General features: G+C 33.5%; 2 protein-coding genes across 2 annotated transcripts; both read right to left on the reverse strand.

The window, feature by feature from the left end:
- Positions 1-8235: 8235 nt before the first annotated feature.
- LOC142620713 (heat shock 70 kDa protein 4-like) lies at positions 8236-8798 on the reverse strand. Its single transcript, XM_075794037.1, has one exon. It carries the CDS (start codon positions 8668-8670, stop codon positions 8236-8238), a length of 435 nt encoding a protein of 144 aa, XP_075650152.1. The 5' UTR covers positions 8671-8798.
- A 227-nt stretch (positions 8799-9025) lies between these two features.
- LOC142618535 (heat shock cognate 70 kDa protein-like) lies at positions 9026-11515 on the reverse strand. Its single transcript, XM_075791485.1, has 2 exons — positions 11223-11515; positions 9026-10824 (listed from the first exon to the last, which is right to left on the reverse strand). Exons 1-2 carry the CDS (start codon positions 11434-11436, stop codon positions 9182-9184), a joined length of 1857 nt encoding a protein of 618 aa, XP_075647600.1. The 5' UTR covers positions 11437-11515; the 3' UTR covers positions 9026-9181.
- Positions 11516-17737: the final 6222 nt, after the last annotated feature.

The raw sequence follows: 17737 nt of genomic DNA on the forward strand, positions 1-17737 counted from the left end.
GTTAAAGTAGCTAACATTCTCCTCTAGGTCTGTTTTACTGTTATAGATAGTGAGGGTTAGTTGGGTGAATTGGTGAGGAAGCTCTGCATCCTCGATATAATTGGAAAATGGTGACTGACATATTTGGCGCAAGGCCCTACTCACGGCATCACCCCCCATATTCCTGTGGGGGTTCTATTCCTCCTATGTTGGGTCTTTCTCCCATCACAAAGAGAGAAGGCTCCCTATGAGCATTGCTTCGTGGGCTTTGAGTCCTCCTTCTGTATCTCTACTCATCTCCTTGGCGTTAAGCTTCTAGGCTCCCTCAAATGCACCCTCTGATGAAGTTGCCACCATAGCTGGCGAACTTGAATTCTAAGGTCATATATTTATCGATCCCTTGGGGAGGGCCTTAAAGAAACTGAATTGCTTTGGCTTCTATGAGTAGAAAAAATAGGTGAAGCTCTTATACTACTACGAGATTGGGCTTGCACTTTGGCTCTCCTAGGCTCCATTTTTACCAAATTTTCTCTATGCCCCGATCCCTTGAATTCATGAACTTCACTTTGATCCACTATTTCACTCGTTTCTAGATTGGCCATTCTTTAATCAGTCAAAACGATAAGTAAGGATTCAAGGTGACCTTCCCACAGACAGCATCAATTGTAGGGGGCAGAATAAACCCGGGCCCAACCCACTTAGAACGGGTTAGGATGGGAACCCTATACAATTAATTTATAGAGATAGGAATGCAGGCCAACACTTAGGTTCCTTGAAAAACATTGCTTACTAATTAAAGAAATGAGGAAAAATTGTAGGGATAGCTTAACATGGACTGGAACTGAACAAGGAGAAGTCAAATCTTATTTATCACTCTCCTTGGTCTAACCGAGGATCGCTTGTTCTTAAAGGAAATTATAACTTTTGATATCCTTCTTCTCTTTTTTTACCCTCCTCCAATCCAATAGGATCTTCCTTCCTTTTATAGCCATTCGAATCGTATCCCAACCTTCCACTTGTAAGGCTACTAATATTTCTTTGGATACTTGTCTCATCATTGCCTTACTGGTAGTGGTAGGATACAGGCAATGAGGACATTGTTCACGGGTCATTTTGCTATCAAAGCGTCATGTTGAGTTGTTGTAGGGCATTTAATGTGAAGATGATGGAAGCTTTATCTAGAAGTTTCCTCCTTTTATCCATACGTCACCCTAGTCCTCTTCGGCTCCCAACCTCATAGCTCTTCCAGCCTACTTTTTGTCTCCCGAGGGGCAACTGCTCCTCAACCTTCTTTGGTGTGCTACTTGTGGGCGCAACGATTTTCTTCTTAGGAAAGGGGAGTACGCCTCGGCCTAGTGGACTGATGTGGAGAAAAAATGGAGTCGCCACCTAGATCAGGTTTAGGAACCATCAATATAACACCCTTACGTGGAAGGACTAATCTTACTACCAGAATATGGGTTCAGAGTTTAGATACGACTTTGGAAAGGTGTTAGGCACCCAAAACTACCCGACCCGTGGGTTGGCTTCCACTCGTTGTGTCTTACGCCTTAATCTCATTAACGACCTATTCAATATTGTTATCTATACTCACACACACACTAGCATATATCTAGCAATCAATATAGCATCAATCATCCCAAAACCCTAACATACATCTATCATGGCAACTCACATCAAACCTAGCATACATCTATCATACATATCATATCATCTCATCCAAGGCAGAAAACGAATAAAGATATCACATGGTCATGGCAGCATCAAAGAATTATTGGAGAGCATTAAGATCATCAAGAACATAAACATATTCCAAGTTTAAATATCATATCCTAATCAAATTCATGTACATATGAATGCATGGCTTACCTCACTTACCTTACTACATCATAGCATCTATACATCAATAGATGGACATGTGAATGCATGTTTAAGATAAAACAAAGAAAACATTAAAGGGAAACCCTAATCTAACATATGAAGAACAAACAACAACTAAACAAAGAGATAGAGACTCAAAAAAATAAGAAAGGGTCAAAACAGAGGCATTTTAAATGAAAGAAATAACGAAATAGAGGCAAAAAACTCAAATTAGGGTTTTTGGGCAGGAGTATGCGTGCACATATATAAGCTTGTGTGCATGGGCTAGTTGTATGCGTACGCATACTTAGAGCCTGCGTACGCATGCAGAAAGCATGCACGCGCAGACACACCTTGAAGAACCCTAACCTAGAAAACAAGAACACAGAACAGAGTAGAGCTTCAAAACTATAAATCTAACAACCTAACATGCTTTAAAACATAAAAACTACATAAACCTAAACTAAACAAGCATATTAAAACATAAACAAAGCAAGAAAACAACTAGGAAACAGAATTAGAATAAAGGAATGAAAAGGAAAAGTTTAGAACTCGATATCTCAAATAAGAAGCTTTTTAAGCTTGATTTTGACCGTTCCCCTCAGTCAATTTATTCACAATCAAATATAATAGTGATTATTAATTTTAAACTCAAAAGATCAAGACCAGAAAATGTCACAATCAAATAAAATTGACCTAAGGTTGTTTCATGAAAAACTCCCTCTTTGATTCACTATTTCTAGTAAATCTTAGGTTTTCCCTTAGGATTTTCTGTGTGTTTTTGAAATATACCATGTAAGGCTTTATATAGTTGAAAAATGGAGGTTTGGAGCAGACGATGTGGGATTCATTCCAAACCTCAGCTTTACTGTAGAAAAATTTTCCTTTCATAGCTATTGGCGTACGCATGCATCAGACCTATGTATGCATACGCAGGCCGAGGGTTTCCTTAGCCTTTATTTTTCAAAAATATATTTATTTGCTCATAAAAAGTTATATTTTTTATTCTAACATTTCTTAAGTCAATTTAGAATTTGATTGCGCCATAAACCAATCTTGGGTCTTAGAATTTAAGCATCATTGGGGAACGGGGACCAAAATTTATTAACGGGTACAAAATGCGGTGTCTACACTACCACCCTCGGTTTTCTTGATCTGCCTTGCACTTAGATTGTCTTGATTTGGCTAGGCTTGACTTAATAAACAATTGGGCCCAAGTACTCCTTGAGTTGATCTTGTCAAGGGTTCCTTCTCTTCAAACTCCCCCACACACATGACTATTTAGATATAAAAATGATTTGGTAAGGTTTTAATATAAGGTTTAAATATAGAATATAAATTAAAATTGATTAAAAATATATAATAGAATAACAATAAGGTGTAAAATTATAAGATCTCAAAAGTTGACAGGACAAACAAATATTGTGAGATCAACAACAAGTTAAATATCTTTGACTTTATTATAGATCATAGACGTAGATAATAGATTAAGTTTTTTTTTTTTTTAATTTTTAATTTTAACTTCTTTTCTAACAGTTTGTCGGAACAATTGGCCATTACTTTCCCCTCTCCCACCCGTGGAAGTAAACTTCAAGGTTAATTAAGGGATATAGCTTGTCAAAATAAAAACACTTTCATTGTCCGGGCAAGAGTGTCTTAAAAACATCTCTCTACTGTTTCTTTTCCTACGATCTATCTGGCTACTTCTGCTAACTATATAAAAAGAGCGAATAGCTCTGTCTACAGAATTTTCGTTTATTCAAATTTTGGTTAGTAAAACGGTGCATTTGGGTGAGGTTTCAGTGGGAGACAAAATTGAGAGAGTATAATATCTTCTGTTCAGTGAGTGAGTGACTGAGACATTAATGTAGTGTTTGAAGAAGAGAGAGGCTAGCAGAGGAGAGAGAAAAAGAGAGAAGGCCTGGTGAGAAAATACAAAAAAGAGGTATCTCACTCTCTTCTTCAGACAGATCTGAGAGATAGAGAGTGGGGTGGCTTTGGTGTTTTTACTCAAATCACACTTCAAGCATTTTTTTTCTCTCCAAAAAATTTATCTTCCCCATGGTCTGCTTATTTTCTTCTTTCCATTTTTTTTGGTTTCGTTTCTTAAAATTTTAACTACTGAATTATCAAATGAAGAAGGTATAACGGTGGTTGTTTTTTGGTTTTTTTTTTTTTTTTTTGGTGTATAGTATTAGGGATTTAAGTTTGGGTTTATATAGATCTAATTTTGGTGTTTGATTTAGGGCCATCATCTGGGGGTTTGATTTGGGTGTTCAATTTAGGGTTGATTTTATTAACAGATTTTATACATTTTAATATTCTATGGAGTTAGTGAAATACCAGAATTTGACATATGTCTTCACATAGACAGACAAATTAGTGGCTTTTAGTTTTCTCTAAATTAGTTTATATATGAATTTTGATTAAGCCGTATTAAGCCATGCATCGCAAAGGCATAATGCTAGTGATAATTTATATCTATATATTATTATATTACTAAAAGTTCAAACGTAGCATTTAATGTTGTTATGCTCACATTGAGCCATATCAGTAGTCATGTCATCAATTTTTGTTTCAAAATTTTCTTATATATTTCTTAAAACATTTTCTTATTTAAAGTGACATAAAAACTACATTACTTAAAAATTAAAATATTTTTTAATCATTATTTTTATTATTAATTTTCCAAAACTCTCCATTCCTTTTACCTCTTCATCTTTCCACTACTTTCTACCTTAATATTATTCTTTATCTACCTTTTATCTTCCTATATTTTGACTCTTCTTATTCTCAAAATCTTACTATAAATTTGACATTTTCTTTTTCATTCTATGCATAATTTTCTCACACAAAAATGTTACTTCTTTCTCTCTCTCTCTCAATTTGTTTTTCATCTTTTGTTTTATTTTTTTTTTAATTTTAATTGCATCAATTATTTAGGTTGATGAACTTTTGTGTTAATTAGAATTCTAATTTAGGTTGATGCAATTTAGTTTTGTGCCTAAAGTTGTTATATTGTATATTCTTTTTGATTAAATATTATCCTACTGCAGTATACATATAGTATATAATCATATAATGTTATTATATTACATAGAATGACTTGTCTATATATTACTAAAAGCTAAAGCATAACATTTAATATTGTTATGCTCACGTTGAACCACATCAGCAGCCACATCATCATTTTTTGTTTCCAATTTTTCTTATATATATATTTTTATAACATTTTCTCATTTAAGGTGACTTAAAAACTCCATTATTTAAAAATTAAAATATCTTTTAACCATTATTTTTATTATTAATTTTCCAAAACTCTCCCTCCCTTTTTACCTCTTCATCTCCCCACTACTTTCTACTTTATTATCATTCTTTTTCTACCCTTTTATTTTTCTTTATTTTGACTCTTCTTATTCTCAACATCTTACTATAAATTTGACAATTTCTTTTTCATTCTATGCATAGTTTTCTTACACAAAAAAGGTTACCTCCGTGTCTCTCTCTCTCTCTCTCAATTTTTTTTTTCATTTTTTGTTTGATTTTTTTATTGCATCAATTCTTTAGGTTGATGAATTTGTGTTAATTAGAATTCTACTTTGGGTTGATGCAATTTATTTTTGTGTTTTAAGTTGTTATCTTTTATATTCTCTTTGATTAAATATTTTCCTACTACATTATACATATAGTATATAATAATATAATGTTATGGCTAGACACAAACCTGTCTTTCTTTACCATACATTGGAGGAATCAAAATATTTGTGTGATAAATGGTCATATAATTATAATTAAAATAGCACTCTTTGAATGTGTTTAGGCCTACAGATTGAACAATTTGTAGACTTAAAAGGCTATTGAGAATGAACTTTTTGAATCAAGATTAAAAAAATATGAACTACTATATATCATTTAGATAAAAAAATTTATCATAGATACATTTTTTTTTTGGCCACAAATTTAAATCACGCAAACTTAATAATTTTATATTATGTGTTAGCATCGCCAATGGCCTTGTAGCCGAATTGACACCTCCCTATGTACAAAATGCTTGGAGGTTTAGGGGGGAAAGGTTCGAGTTGCGGGGTTAGCAGCATGTTGTAATTATATTTCAATATATATATATATATATATATATATATATATATATATATATTATGTGTTAGCATCGTCTCTGCTTCTTCTTCTTCTTCTCAAAGATATTATGTATCATCTTTAAAGGATGCCAACAATATTGATCTTAAGGGAAAAATTACATAAAATATTGAGAAAAAAAAAATTTTATATTACAATCTACTAAAAATGCTTTTTAAATATTTAAACCTTTCTATTTTTCATATCATTGATGTGTTCTACAACTACCATATGTGTTAATTTAAGTCTTAATATAATTAAGCTGTTTCGGCAAAAAGAAAAGGCAAAAACTTTTCTTGAAAATTCAGAAGGAAAAAAAAAACTTTTGACATACCACTAGTGTAACTACATCTACAACTATTTAAGCCATCCATGATTTCTATTTCGTATTGATAAACATAAAATTTACAACTAGCAAGGGAACATACAAAGTAATAAAGAATAAATGAAGGAAGAAAAAAGAAATGAAATTAAACGTCAATTAATAACCATTATTTGGAAAATAAAAATGTGGTCAAGAGAAGTAAGAAATAAAATAGAGATGACTATACAATGGATATTAAAAACTTTATAGTGCAATAAAATCAACCATTACATTCACTTAATCAAATTAATAATCAACAATTACATATAATAATACAAAATTTAAACTTAAAACTAATCAAACTCTAACTAGGGAAATTACATATCCTATCGTAACTAAAAATGAGATGTTCTTAAGTAATTTAGAAATTATATTAGAAATAAAGTTGGAAAATTTTATAATCTCATTTTTTGATATTTCATTTAACCTTATATTTATATATATAATCATAATCTTCATACACCATGACTTAAAAAAATCTAATGGATAATTCTACCTCTTATTTAATGTCTATTGTTGGGTTAAAATGAATTGACCCCTAGCAAATTAATTAATTACCTAAGTTAATTAATTAGATCAAATTACATGCAATAGCGCGGTAGCACAAACAAATCACCAATTATACTAAATGCAAGGGAAAATAAATTTAACATAGGTGATTTGTTTATGAATGGGAAAACTACCGAGTCAAAATCCCACTGGGTGATTTTAAGGTCACCACTCCCAAGAATCCACTATTATCAATCACTAGAGGTTACAAGTATAAGAAATCTTACCAAACCCTTTGGCCTATTCTAAAATACCAACCTACAGTTGAACCTTTACTCTAATATCCAATTGGACTTGCATTGTAGCAGCAATCTTTTCGTTCAATGCACGAATTCAAGTATGTGACTAACCAATGATACACGGATTCCAATACGTGACTAACTCCAACAACTTGAAGAGGTTGTTGGCTGCAAAGTTCTTCAGTTCATCAACAATGAAGATCCAGAAGCTCCTTGGTCACAAAACCCTTGGTATAAAGACGCAGTAGCTTCTTTAAAGAGAATAATGAACTGGGGCACTGTCTGCTTGTGTGATGGTCTTTAAAATAAGTCTTATATATATCTAGGGTTGTGAGAAAGGAAACTCTATACAAATATTTCAACATGGGCCGAAAATCAGATCTGAAAATTCTGATTTTGTAAATCTCGACAGAAACAGCTTGTGTTAAGCTTCAACATTAAATCTCAACAGAAAAGATTCTATCGAGCTTTAGTGAACAGTTTTGTTTTCACTTGTTTCTTGGTCAGATCTTCATGACTTTAACACTTGACTTGAACTCTTGTTTCTTGAAGTACTAAACTCATCTTAAATCTACCCAATTACAAGTAAAGTGCATTTTGTCAAAGAATTAGCCAATTACATAAAATTTGTCCCGAACATCTATGTTATGCAAATCATCAACTAATAAATATACGATAATGGTAAAAAACGTTATAGACAAGATTATGGAAAATATGATAAAACTATTTTTTTAAAAAACTCTTAATAAAATATAGGGACTAAAATAGTATTTTACCTAAAATAATTATCACGCGCAACGCGCAGGTCTGCGACTAGTTGAAAAGTGAAATTAACATCTATCCATTATTGACAATATATAAATAAAATAAAATATATGATAGGATATTTTGTTCTTAGCACATTTCAACTTAATCACATCAAGATCGATGTAGTTCAATATTCTTTTGAATCCCAAAATTCATTTATGATTATTTTTCATTAAATTTCTAATTTTTGGGATCTCTTTAGAGTTTAGACCAACTTAATTTATTCTTTTTACAGAAATATTAGAAAGGCTTTATATTCTAACGACCATCATCATTTTGTTGAAAGGGTTTGGCACAAATTTGTTATTGCTTTCCAGAAATGTTGATGGGACTGCAAATGCTCTCAAGCCACTTCAGCTTGTCATGATACAGTTGTGAATCCACGAGCTGGAGATCATCTAACCATTGAATCGCCTCTTCAATAGCATCTTCAATCCTTTGCTTAAATGCAGGGTCAAGCTTGGAACCAATCTTCTCATCATTGATAGTAGTCCTCATGATATAGGCAAAGTTCTCCAGAGCTTCCTTAGCCTTAATCTTCTTCCTGTGATCATCATTTTCAGCCTTGAATCGCTTTGCGTCTTGGACAATCCTCTCAATCTCTTCAGCGGACAGCCTTGCCTTGTCATTGGTGATAGTCATCTGCCTCCTCACACCAGTGGTGATCTTCTCAGCAGAAACATTTAAGATGCCATTAGCATCAATTTCAAAACTAATTTTTATCCGAACAACACCCATTGGTGTCCCGATTGATTCAGGATCCTTTGCTCTCCACTATTTCTCTCAAAAGAAAAATTTTCATATCCTTAAATCAGAATTTTTTTTTTTCTCAATGTAAATTCAGGGCCATGATACATTTCACAAAGGCTACGTAACAGGGGCAATTTATCCTCTCCATGAACAGAGTCAGAGCTAACCCTTTATCGATTCATATGGCTTCTTAATCTAATCTAAGACTCTAAAATCCAAACACTAAAATCCAAACAAACTGTGGCTTATATGATAATAAATCCACATCCAAGCTAGACAGGTTGAGGCTCAACCTTATCAGTGGTCCAGTGGACATAAAAATGACAAACCATAAATTAAGTAATAAATTTCCATCCAAGGACAAATTACTAATAACTAGCAAGAAAATAATCGAGTTAAAGGTTTGGACAAATAAAGTCGAAATAGTCACACTAGTAACATGGTTTTCACCCTTACATATGTTGCACCGTTGAGAGGTTCTGCTCAATTTTTTTTGTTTTTATCTATAAATTCTCTCCATGATGGGATTGCAGATGCTCTCGAGCGTTTCCAGCTTGTCCGCATACTCTTCTGAATCCATGAGCTGGAGGCCATCTAACCACTCAATCACCTGTTCAATAGCATTTTTAATTTTTTTCTTACCTTTACGGGAAAGCTTGGCACCAATCTTCTCATCATTGATAGTATTCCTCATGTTGTAGGAATAGTTCTCCAAAGCATCCTTAGCCTTGACCTTCTTCCTGTGTTCATCATCTTCGGCCTTGTATGTCTCTGCATCCTGGACCATCCTGCCAATCTCTTCACTGGACAGTCTTGACTCATCATTAGTGATGGTGATATTCCTCATCACACCAGTGGTCATCTCCTTAGCAGAAACATTCAAGATACCATTAATGTCAATATTAAAGCAAACGTTCATTCTAGCAACACCCCTGGGTGCTGGAGGAATACCAGGAAGCCTAAATTTTCCCAACAAGTTGTTATCACAAGTTCTTGCTCTTTCACCCTCATAAACAGAAAACAATATGGAAGTTTGGTTGTCAGAGCCAGTGGTGTAGTTCCTCTCCTTTTCGGTGGGAGTGGCCGTATTCCTTGGAATCACAATACTCATCTCTGTTCCTTTAACACATACACCAAGGGACAGAGGGGTGACATCTAAGAGCACGATGTCTTGAAGTTTCTCATTTTTCATACCAGTTAAGATTGCAGCTTGAACAGCTGCTCCATAAGCTACAGCCTCATCCGGGTTAATGCTCTTGCAAAGCTCCTTCCCATCAAAGAATTTTTGCAATAACTGCTGCACCTTGGGAATTCGGGAAGAACCACCCGAAAGAACAACAACATGGACGCAGCTCTTATCCATATTAGCATCAGTCAAGCACTTCTCCACAATAGCGATGCACTTCCTGAATAAATCCATATTGAGTTCTGCAAATTTGGCACGGGTAATAGTTGAAAAGAAATCAATACCATTATATAAAGAGTCTACTTCAATGGTAGTATCAATTGCAGAGGAAAGAATCCTCTTTGCTTTCTCACAAGCAGTTCTCAACCTCCTAAGAGCTTTGGAATTCCCACTAATGTCCACCTTGTGTTGCCTCTTAAATATTTCAACAAAGTGCTTTACCACTTGGTTATCAAAGTCTTCACCTCCAAGGTGAGTGTCTCCAGCAACGGCCTTCACTTGGAAGACACCCTTTTCAATGGTAAGTAGTGAGACGTCTGCAGTACCACCACCCAAATCAAAAATAAGGACATTACTCTTGTCAATGCTATCTGCAATCTTGTCTAGACCATAAGCAATGGCTGCAGCTGTTGGTTCATTGATTATACGCAGAACATGCAGGCCTGCAATGCCTCCAGCATCCTTGGTAGCCTTACGCTGGGAGTCATTGAAGTAGGCGGGGACAGTAACAACCGCATTCTTCACAGTTGTGCCCAGGTAGGCTTCGGCAATCTCACGCATCATTCTAAGGACCATAGATGAGATTTCCTCCGCAGAAAAGTTCTTCTCTTCGCCCTTATAGTTGACAACGATCATAGGCTTGTCATCAAGACCACAAATGACCTTGAAAGGCCAAAGCTTGATATCTTCCTGAACTAAGGGATCGCTGAATCTCCTACCAATCAACCGCTTCGCATCTACATGATAATACCATTTTAAGGAATTAAAAAATGATTTGACCACAATAAAGCATAAAGAGCAGAAAATAAAATTTTCATTTCTTGTGAATTTAAGGAACGAAAGAGAACATTTTCTAGTTCATATAGGCGGCCCTAATAAAATAGAAATAAGAAATGAAAAAATTAACAATTAATTTGCAGCTTTAGCTAGTACTGTTTGACCCAATCACAATTTAATAAAAATAAGAATAAAAATCATTTTATTTGGAATTATTATTCAATGTCATGAGCTAAGAATGGATGTGATCATCCAAGCTATATTTAGGAGTAACCTTATTATTAATGGGAGTAGAACAAGAAGTGCTTTAGAATAACATTAACGAAAAAAAAAAAAAAAAACCTTTGATCAAGATTACCGAATACAGAATTGATGGGGTTCCTGGCGACTTGGTTCTTGGCGGCATCACCAACCAAGCGCTCCGTAGGAGTGAAAGCAACGTAGGAGGGAGTGATCCTGTTACCCTGATCATTCACTATTATCTCTACTCTTTCATGTTGCCAAACTGCCACGCACGAGTACGTTGTTCCCAGGTCAATCCCAATCGCCGGACCTTCTCCTTGGTTCGACATTGTCGCCGGGAACGAGAAGCCCAAAGACTTTTGTAAACCGAAACCAAATAGTCACTTTAGTTTTTATGAGGCTATGACGCACACCTTTTTTTTTTAAATTTATTTATTAATTTTATTATAGGGCTATGAGGCACTTTTGGAGCCGAAAGGTTGAAGGTCCTACGTACTTTTAGACTTTAGTAAAGCACTGGTTGGGACAGCATGTGCTGCTCTTTTGTTTTACACTTTTACTTTGAAGGTCCTAAATACTTTGGCTTTAGAAAAGAACTAGTTAGGGCAGCACTTGCTGCTCTTTTGTTTTACTTTAAAAAAAATATTATATTTTTCATTAGATAACACAAAATCACTAAATTTTGCACTAATTTTTTTTTTTTTTTTGAACATGATTGTATGCATAGGTAATACTATTTTCTTAATCATAATAAACTTTTCTACATGATTAGAATAACTACGTAAGATATGGATATATCCATATAATTAAGTTATCTTTTTAGAGCTATATAATGTAAAGGTATAATCCAATCACTCTCTAAAAACTTCCAAAAGTTATGACAAAAACCATAATTTGGCTCTGAATTAGAAAAAAATAATTAAATTCACAAAAAATAGTGTGCTATGCCTTGGTTGAAATTTCTTCTTTAAACACTTATAATCATGCACAATGAAAATTTTGTTATAAATTATGATTTTTTTACTATGCCTTTACCTTGTAACTTGTAAGTTTGACTGACATACTCATTTAGCTTAATTTCTAGTTGATAGTGATGTTTTTTACAGATTGTTAATACGTCAAGAAGGGTGACGGGAATATAGAACCCGTCAGCTATAGTCATTAGAACATCTCCTTTTGACGCTCGAAGCCACGCACCTTATGTGACGGCGTTAGGCTGAAGTATCAGCCGACGGAGTCAAGGCTGAAGGTCCTAAGCTGATGACCTTGCTGGAGACATACGTGGGCTGACGACTTTGCTGGAGACATACATTGGCTGACGACCGTATAGGAGATGTACGTAGTTTGACGACCTTAGTAGGTAAAAGCTGAAGGAATAACTCAACCTTCTTTCTTGACTTGCTTTGCCCTCTACATACGTGCATATAAGGAAAGTTCTTGCACTACACGCTCGGCCTTAGTCAGGAAGATTCCTATAAGGAAAAGGGCTCTAGATGATATGCGAAACCCACAAATTACTCTCCTAGAAGGAAAGTACTTCCTCATCAAGGCGCTTATTTCGGATCCATGCCACTATATATACTCCAAAACCCTCATAAGCCAAGGTACGCACAGTTATCTCAGCTCTGGCACTCTAGAGTTGTTTAAAAAACTATAACTTGATCGTCGGAGGGTTTTTGGCCGGCACCACACCGGTGCTCTCTGTTCGATCTTCTATTTTCTCTTCGCAGGTGTTGCTTCGATCTGGAGAGTGCTCGCAGCTTATTGGTGATTTCTTCGGCATCATCACTAATGAAATCTATTTTTTTTTAAAGCACATGTTATCAAAGCTTTTATTAAAAATTATTATATTCCAAATTTCTTAAATCATTTTGTTAATTACAATTACTAACATATCCTAACAACTTGTGATATGCCATATTAGTCAAACCATTCAACACAATGTTTAAAGAAATATTGATCAATTGTTCACAAAAAAAACAAAAAAAAACGGTTTAATATAATTACACCCAATGTAGCTTAAATGTGTTTTAAAGTTGAGCACATTGCATTTGGATGAAGCATGTTTTGAACCATTTCAAAATGCCTATTTCATACTTTGAAGATAATACAAAGTAATATACTTTTGCGGATGCATATATTCAATATATTTCTATTTCTGCCAGTCATGTACAACATTCCCAACCCATTATATTGCAAGAGCTTGACCAACTCCTGAGAAATGAAATGACTCAACTGTACACAACATAAAATAAAAAAATAAAAAAATAAAAAAAAACTCCCAACAGATTAATGCAAGCAACATAAGACAATTAACTTGTTTAAACTTTAAATCCCAACTTATGTCTTCAAGGTTTACCCATGAATAAGAACTATGATATCTAGCCTTTACTTTATTGTCTTTAAAAAAAAAATACTAAGCATAGATACAAAATAATTTTAATAAGAATCATTTCAAAGTACATTAATATAGTCTGTAGTTTATTCCCAAGGAAACCCATTAACTCCATCCAACAGCCTCCCTATTAACATATTTATACCATACACTGACAAAAGCTCTACTCCACATTTTAATATTTTTATATAAAACGTAACAAGTTCTACTTACTACTTGCTTGTTTGGATTCACGTCTTGTTGTCACGTTTGCGTTTTTTTTTTTTTTTTTTTTTTTTTTTTTTTTTTTCTGTTGCCCGTTTCAGCTTTAGGGGACAAGTCAATGTGCACTTTTTAGCAACTTTTTCATTAAAAATGGGTCCCACGGCACTATTCACACATTTTAAAATTTTTTTGCTACAGTGTTTTCAATTTTCAGCAATAAGTTCTATCTAAATGGACCCTACATCTATCATTAAGAAGCTCCAACAAAAGATGGTAATCACCCAACATGATAATAACTGTAAGTGCACAATTGCGCCTGGACCCAAAAAACACACGTGGGCTCAAGCCCAATGAGCCTTAAACAATTAAATTTGTAGAGTGTGGGTTCGCAATCTAGTTTAGTGGTGCTCGAAGCTTGATGAACAGGCTAGAATGTTACAGTACTTACAAACAATGGACAAATAAGGAAAAATGAACCTTCTCGGGCATAGGCCGAGGATAATTTATATATTATTTCTCTTTTACCTTTTAAAGGTTACAATCCTTAGTCTTTCTCCAGTTCTTTTTTACAAAAAGGCCTCCTCTTTTCTTTACTCTCTTCCCTCTTTAAATACTTCTTCTCCTTTCCTCTTCACCCACGTGTCACACAAATCTTACCCCTAGATCCTTAAGCAATGGCCAGAAGGCCCCTTCTACTGTTCAGGGGTCACTTCCCCATTAATGCGGCCAGGGAAGTAGGTGCAGGGTCTTTAATGTGGAGGTAGCAGCCTTTTTTCTAAGATATTTCTTTCACACCGTTGTGTCCAAAGGGTGCTTGAATCCCCCTTTTAACCAACGGTTTTTCCAGAACTCTGTCTTGATCCTTTTGGCGAATCTCAAGGTCATTGCGGGTCTGTCCGAGGAGAGATTCGTTCTCGGACGAATCCTCAGACTCTCGACCCATGGGCCGACCTGCAGCTCTAGGGGCCTTTAGTCTAAAACGAATTAGTGCCCATCAATAAAGCCCAAGGCTCAAATACCCACCTAGGTTCTTTTAGTCCCCACAATAACATTATGAGTCCGATTAAAAAATTTTAGCGGAAATTAAAAAAACTGTCAAAATATTTTCAATTGTCGATAAAACTTTTTCTAAAAATAGTATACTATTGTGTGCCGTTAGGGCACACGTTAGTAAAATTCTACATTTTATACTCCTTCAACAAAAAGACCTAAGAGCTTCTTAATGATAACAGCAAAGCACTATAATTCTCTCTAGCTTGTCCTTGCACACCAAAGTTGATCCAATATTTTCTTCTTGAAATGATTAATTTTGAATGTTTGATCTTGAAGTTCAGCAGAGAACTTTTCACCACCATAAATCTCTTATCTTACCAAGTGATATCATTGTGCCACCTGAATTGAACCCAACAATTATAATCATAGTTGGTTTTATGATGGTATAACAAATATTTAACCAACAAAAATTCCAACATAAGAACAATATCAAATTTTAAAAAATACAGTAAAAAACCAATGATTTAAAACACTCAAATATGAACCCAATCAAAAGTTGTTCTTTTTACCCCTCTTAGTTAAAAAATTCCACCAAACTCTTTCTCAATGAATACTGAAACTATTACAATCCACATATCAATAATCCACAACAAAACCTTTGGTCAAGAAAACAAAAAATAAACATTATATCTAGGACCCAAGTACAAAAACAGAGCACTACAGTTAGTTTGGTTATTTAAATAGAACTTTTCATATTTCAAAAATCAAATCAACAAATTAAGTCACGACCCAACTCAAGTTAATAAAATCAACATCAAGCTACTCGGAACAGCTATACTATTAACACTAACAATACACGGTAATAATTCCAAAAATCTATTTACAAAACCTACGCATTAGATTGAGATCCTTTAGCTGGCTGTCATACCAAAGAAAAGAATGAAAGTAGTACAAAAAATTTAAGGAGGGTATGAAAGAAGAATGCAATGACTAATCTACAAGAATTGGTATATACAAGAACTACCAATTTCATTAACATTTCAAACTTTGTTTTAAATTTTTTAGAGCACAGATGACAGCATTCTCTACAATTGAAATAAATAAATAGGTGATTGTTTTTTGATAAATCAGTAAATTTTCACTGAACAAAAACAAAGCTACATACAAATTAATAGCCTTACCAAACAGTAGCACCATACATATCACAGATCTAGGAATACAATACAAGAGAAGACACAAAGGTAACTACAAACTAGCAAAATCAGCCCCAAAAAAAAAAAAAGTACAAAGCGCAGTGTAGGTCCTGATATAATTAGAGGCTCTCTAGTTAAAAAGACAAAATACAAAGTATTTGTTTCATGTAAAAGACTCACCAGTGATTTGCAAAATGAATAAACCAAAGAGAAATGTAGAGAGATATAGAATACTAAAAAGTTGCAAGTTAAATATTAATTAAAACTTTTTTTAAATATTAGTAAGATTCAGCTAATAGAACTAAAGGAGGAAAGAATAAAGTGTAAGTACCCATCTCAATCCGTCTGCATCTATGAATGTTCTTCTAACTGCATCCAAAGTTCCAAATACCATCAAAATTTTACTAAGGCCTCGAAAACAAAGAAAAAACTAAGAACTTTTCAAAGCTTGGCACCTGAATATGTTATGCACATCAAGAATTAAACTTTCTACAAATCCATTAAGAAAAAAGAAAAAGAAAACGAATCATACGAAGATCAAGAATGAACCAATAGGTAATACAAAGCATAAAAATTGAACACTTGGCATAATTGTATTTCTAAAAAAAAAAAAACTCTTGAAAATCCAAATCAGAATTGAACAGTGTAACTTCATAACCTTTGAAAACTCCAAGAAATTCAAAATAATAGTAGAAAAACACAAAACCAGAAACAAAAACATTTATGGGTCTCATAATTTGCAATCAGATCTTCCTATGTTGATCCAATACTCATTCTACATATATACAACCACACATACACATACATACAAATAAATGAATATTTTACTTTTAAGTAAAATAATAAATGCATACTATGTGAAACTAAGATAAATGCATAGATATTACTTTTAAGTATTATAAAGCATATGCTGTGTATCCAAGAGTTACGTCTTTTTGGATATACACCATTGCCAATTTCTTTAAGACCTTCTCCTCTCTCCCCGTGTCTCTGTTAAAATACTTAGTATTTAAAAAAAATGCATATATATAAGGCTCAATTAATCACCAACATATATTTAAATAGAAAAACCTTAAATTTAATAATTAAAAACTATTTAAAACAATAATTGAAATCAAATTTAGGTGGAAACCTCAATTCAATAATTAAGAACAATCTAAATTACTAAACATTTAAAATAATGTAAAATTTTGCAAAAAAATTAATGACAAATTCAAATCTATGTAAGTTTGAAGCAAAGCTTACAAATTTTGTTTCATGATATTGGAAATATATATATATATATATGAAAAAAAAAATCATCTTATGCACTCAACATACAAACATATTTATTACACTCTTTTAAAAAACCATAAATAACAAAAAGAATAAAAGAAAGATACAAGTTTTGATGTACATAGCATACTTGTATATGTAGATGTGTTCTCCAAGCAAAGAAGTTTTGGTTTCAAAGAAAGCATTAGACAAGTGGGTGGGTAGTCACCAGAGAGCAAAAGGATGAAGGGATGCCGGCGGTGAAAACTGGGTGGAGATGTTATGGTGTTCTAATTTAGTTTAAGTATTTTTAAAATCTTAATGAATACTTTAAATCTAACTTGTTATTATTTTATGTGTATTTTAGTATTTTTAAAAAGCTAATATGTATCGTGTCATATCAACAGTTTGTAAAATAATTTGTGCTTATAACCACGTGAGCAATTTCCATCCAAGAGATAACATCAAGGACTAAATTGACACAACACTAAAAAGTTAGGGACCAAATTGACACAATTGAAAGGTTAGAAACCAAATTGAAATACGGTGTAAAGGATAGGATCAAATACATAGTTTACCCAAAAAACATTA

The sequence above is a fragment of the Castanea sativa genome, chromosome 12 (assembly GCF_040712315.1).
Source record: "Castanea sativa cultivar Marrone di Chiusa Pesio chromosome 12, ASM4071231v1".
NCBI lineage: Eukaryota > Viridiplantae > Streptophyta > Magnoliopsida > Fagales > Fagaceae > Castanea > Castanea sativa.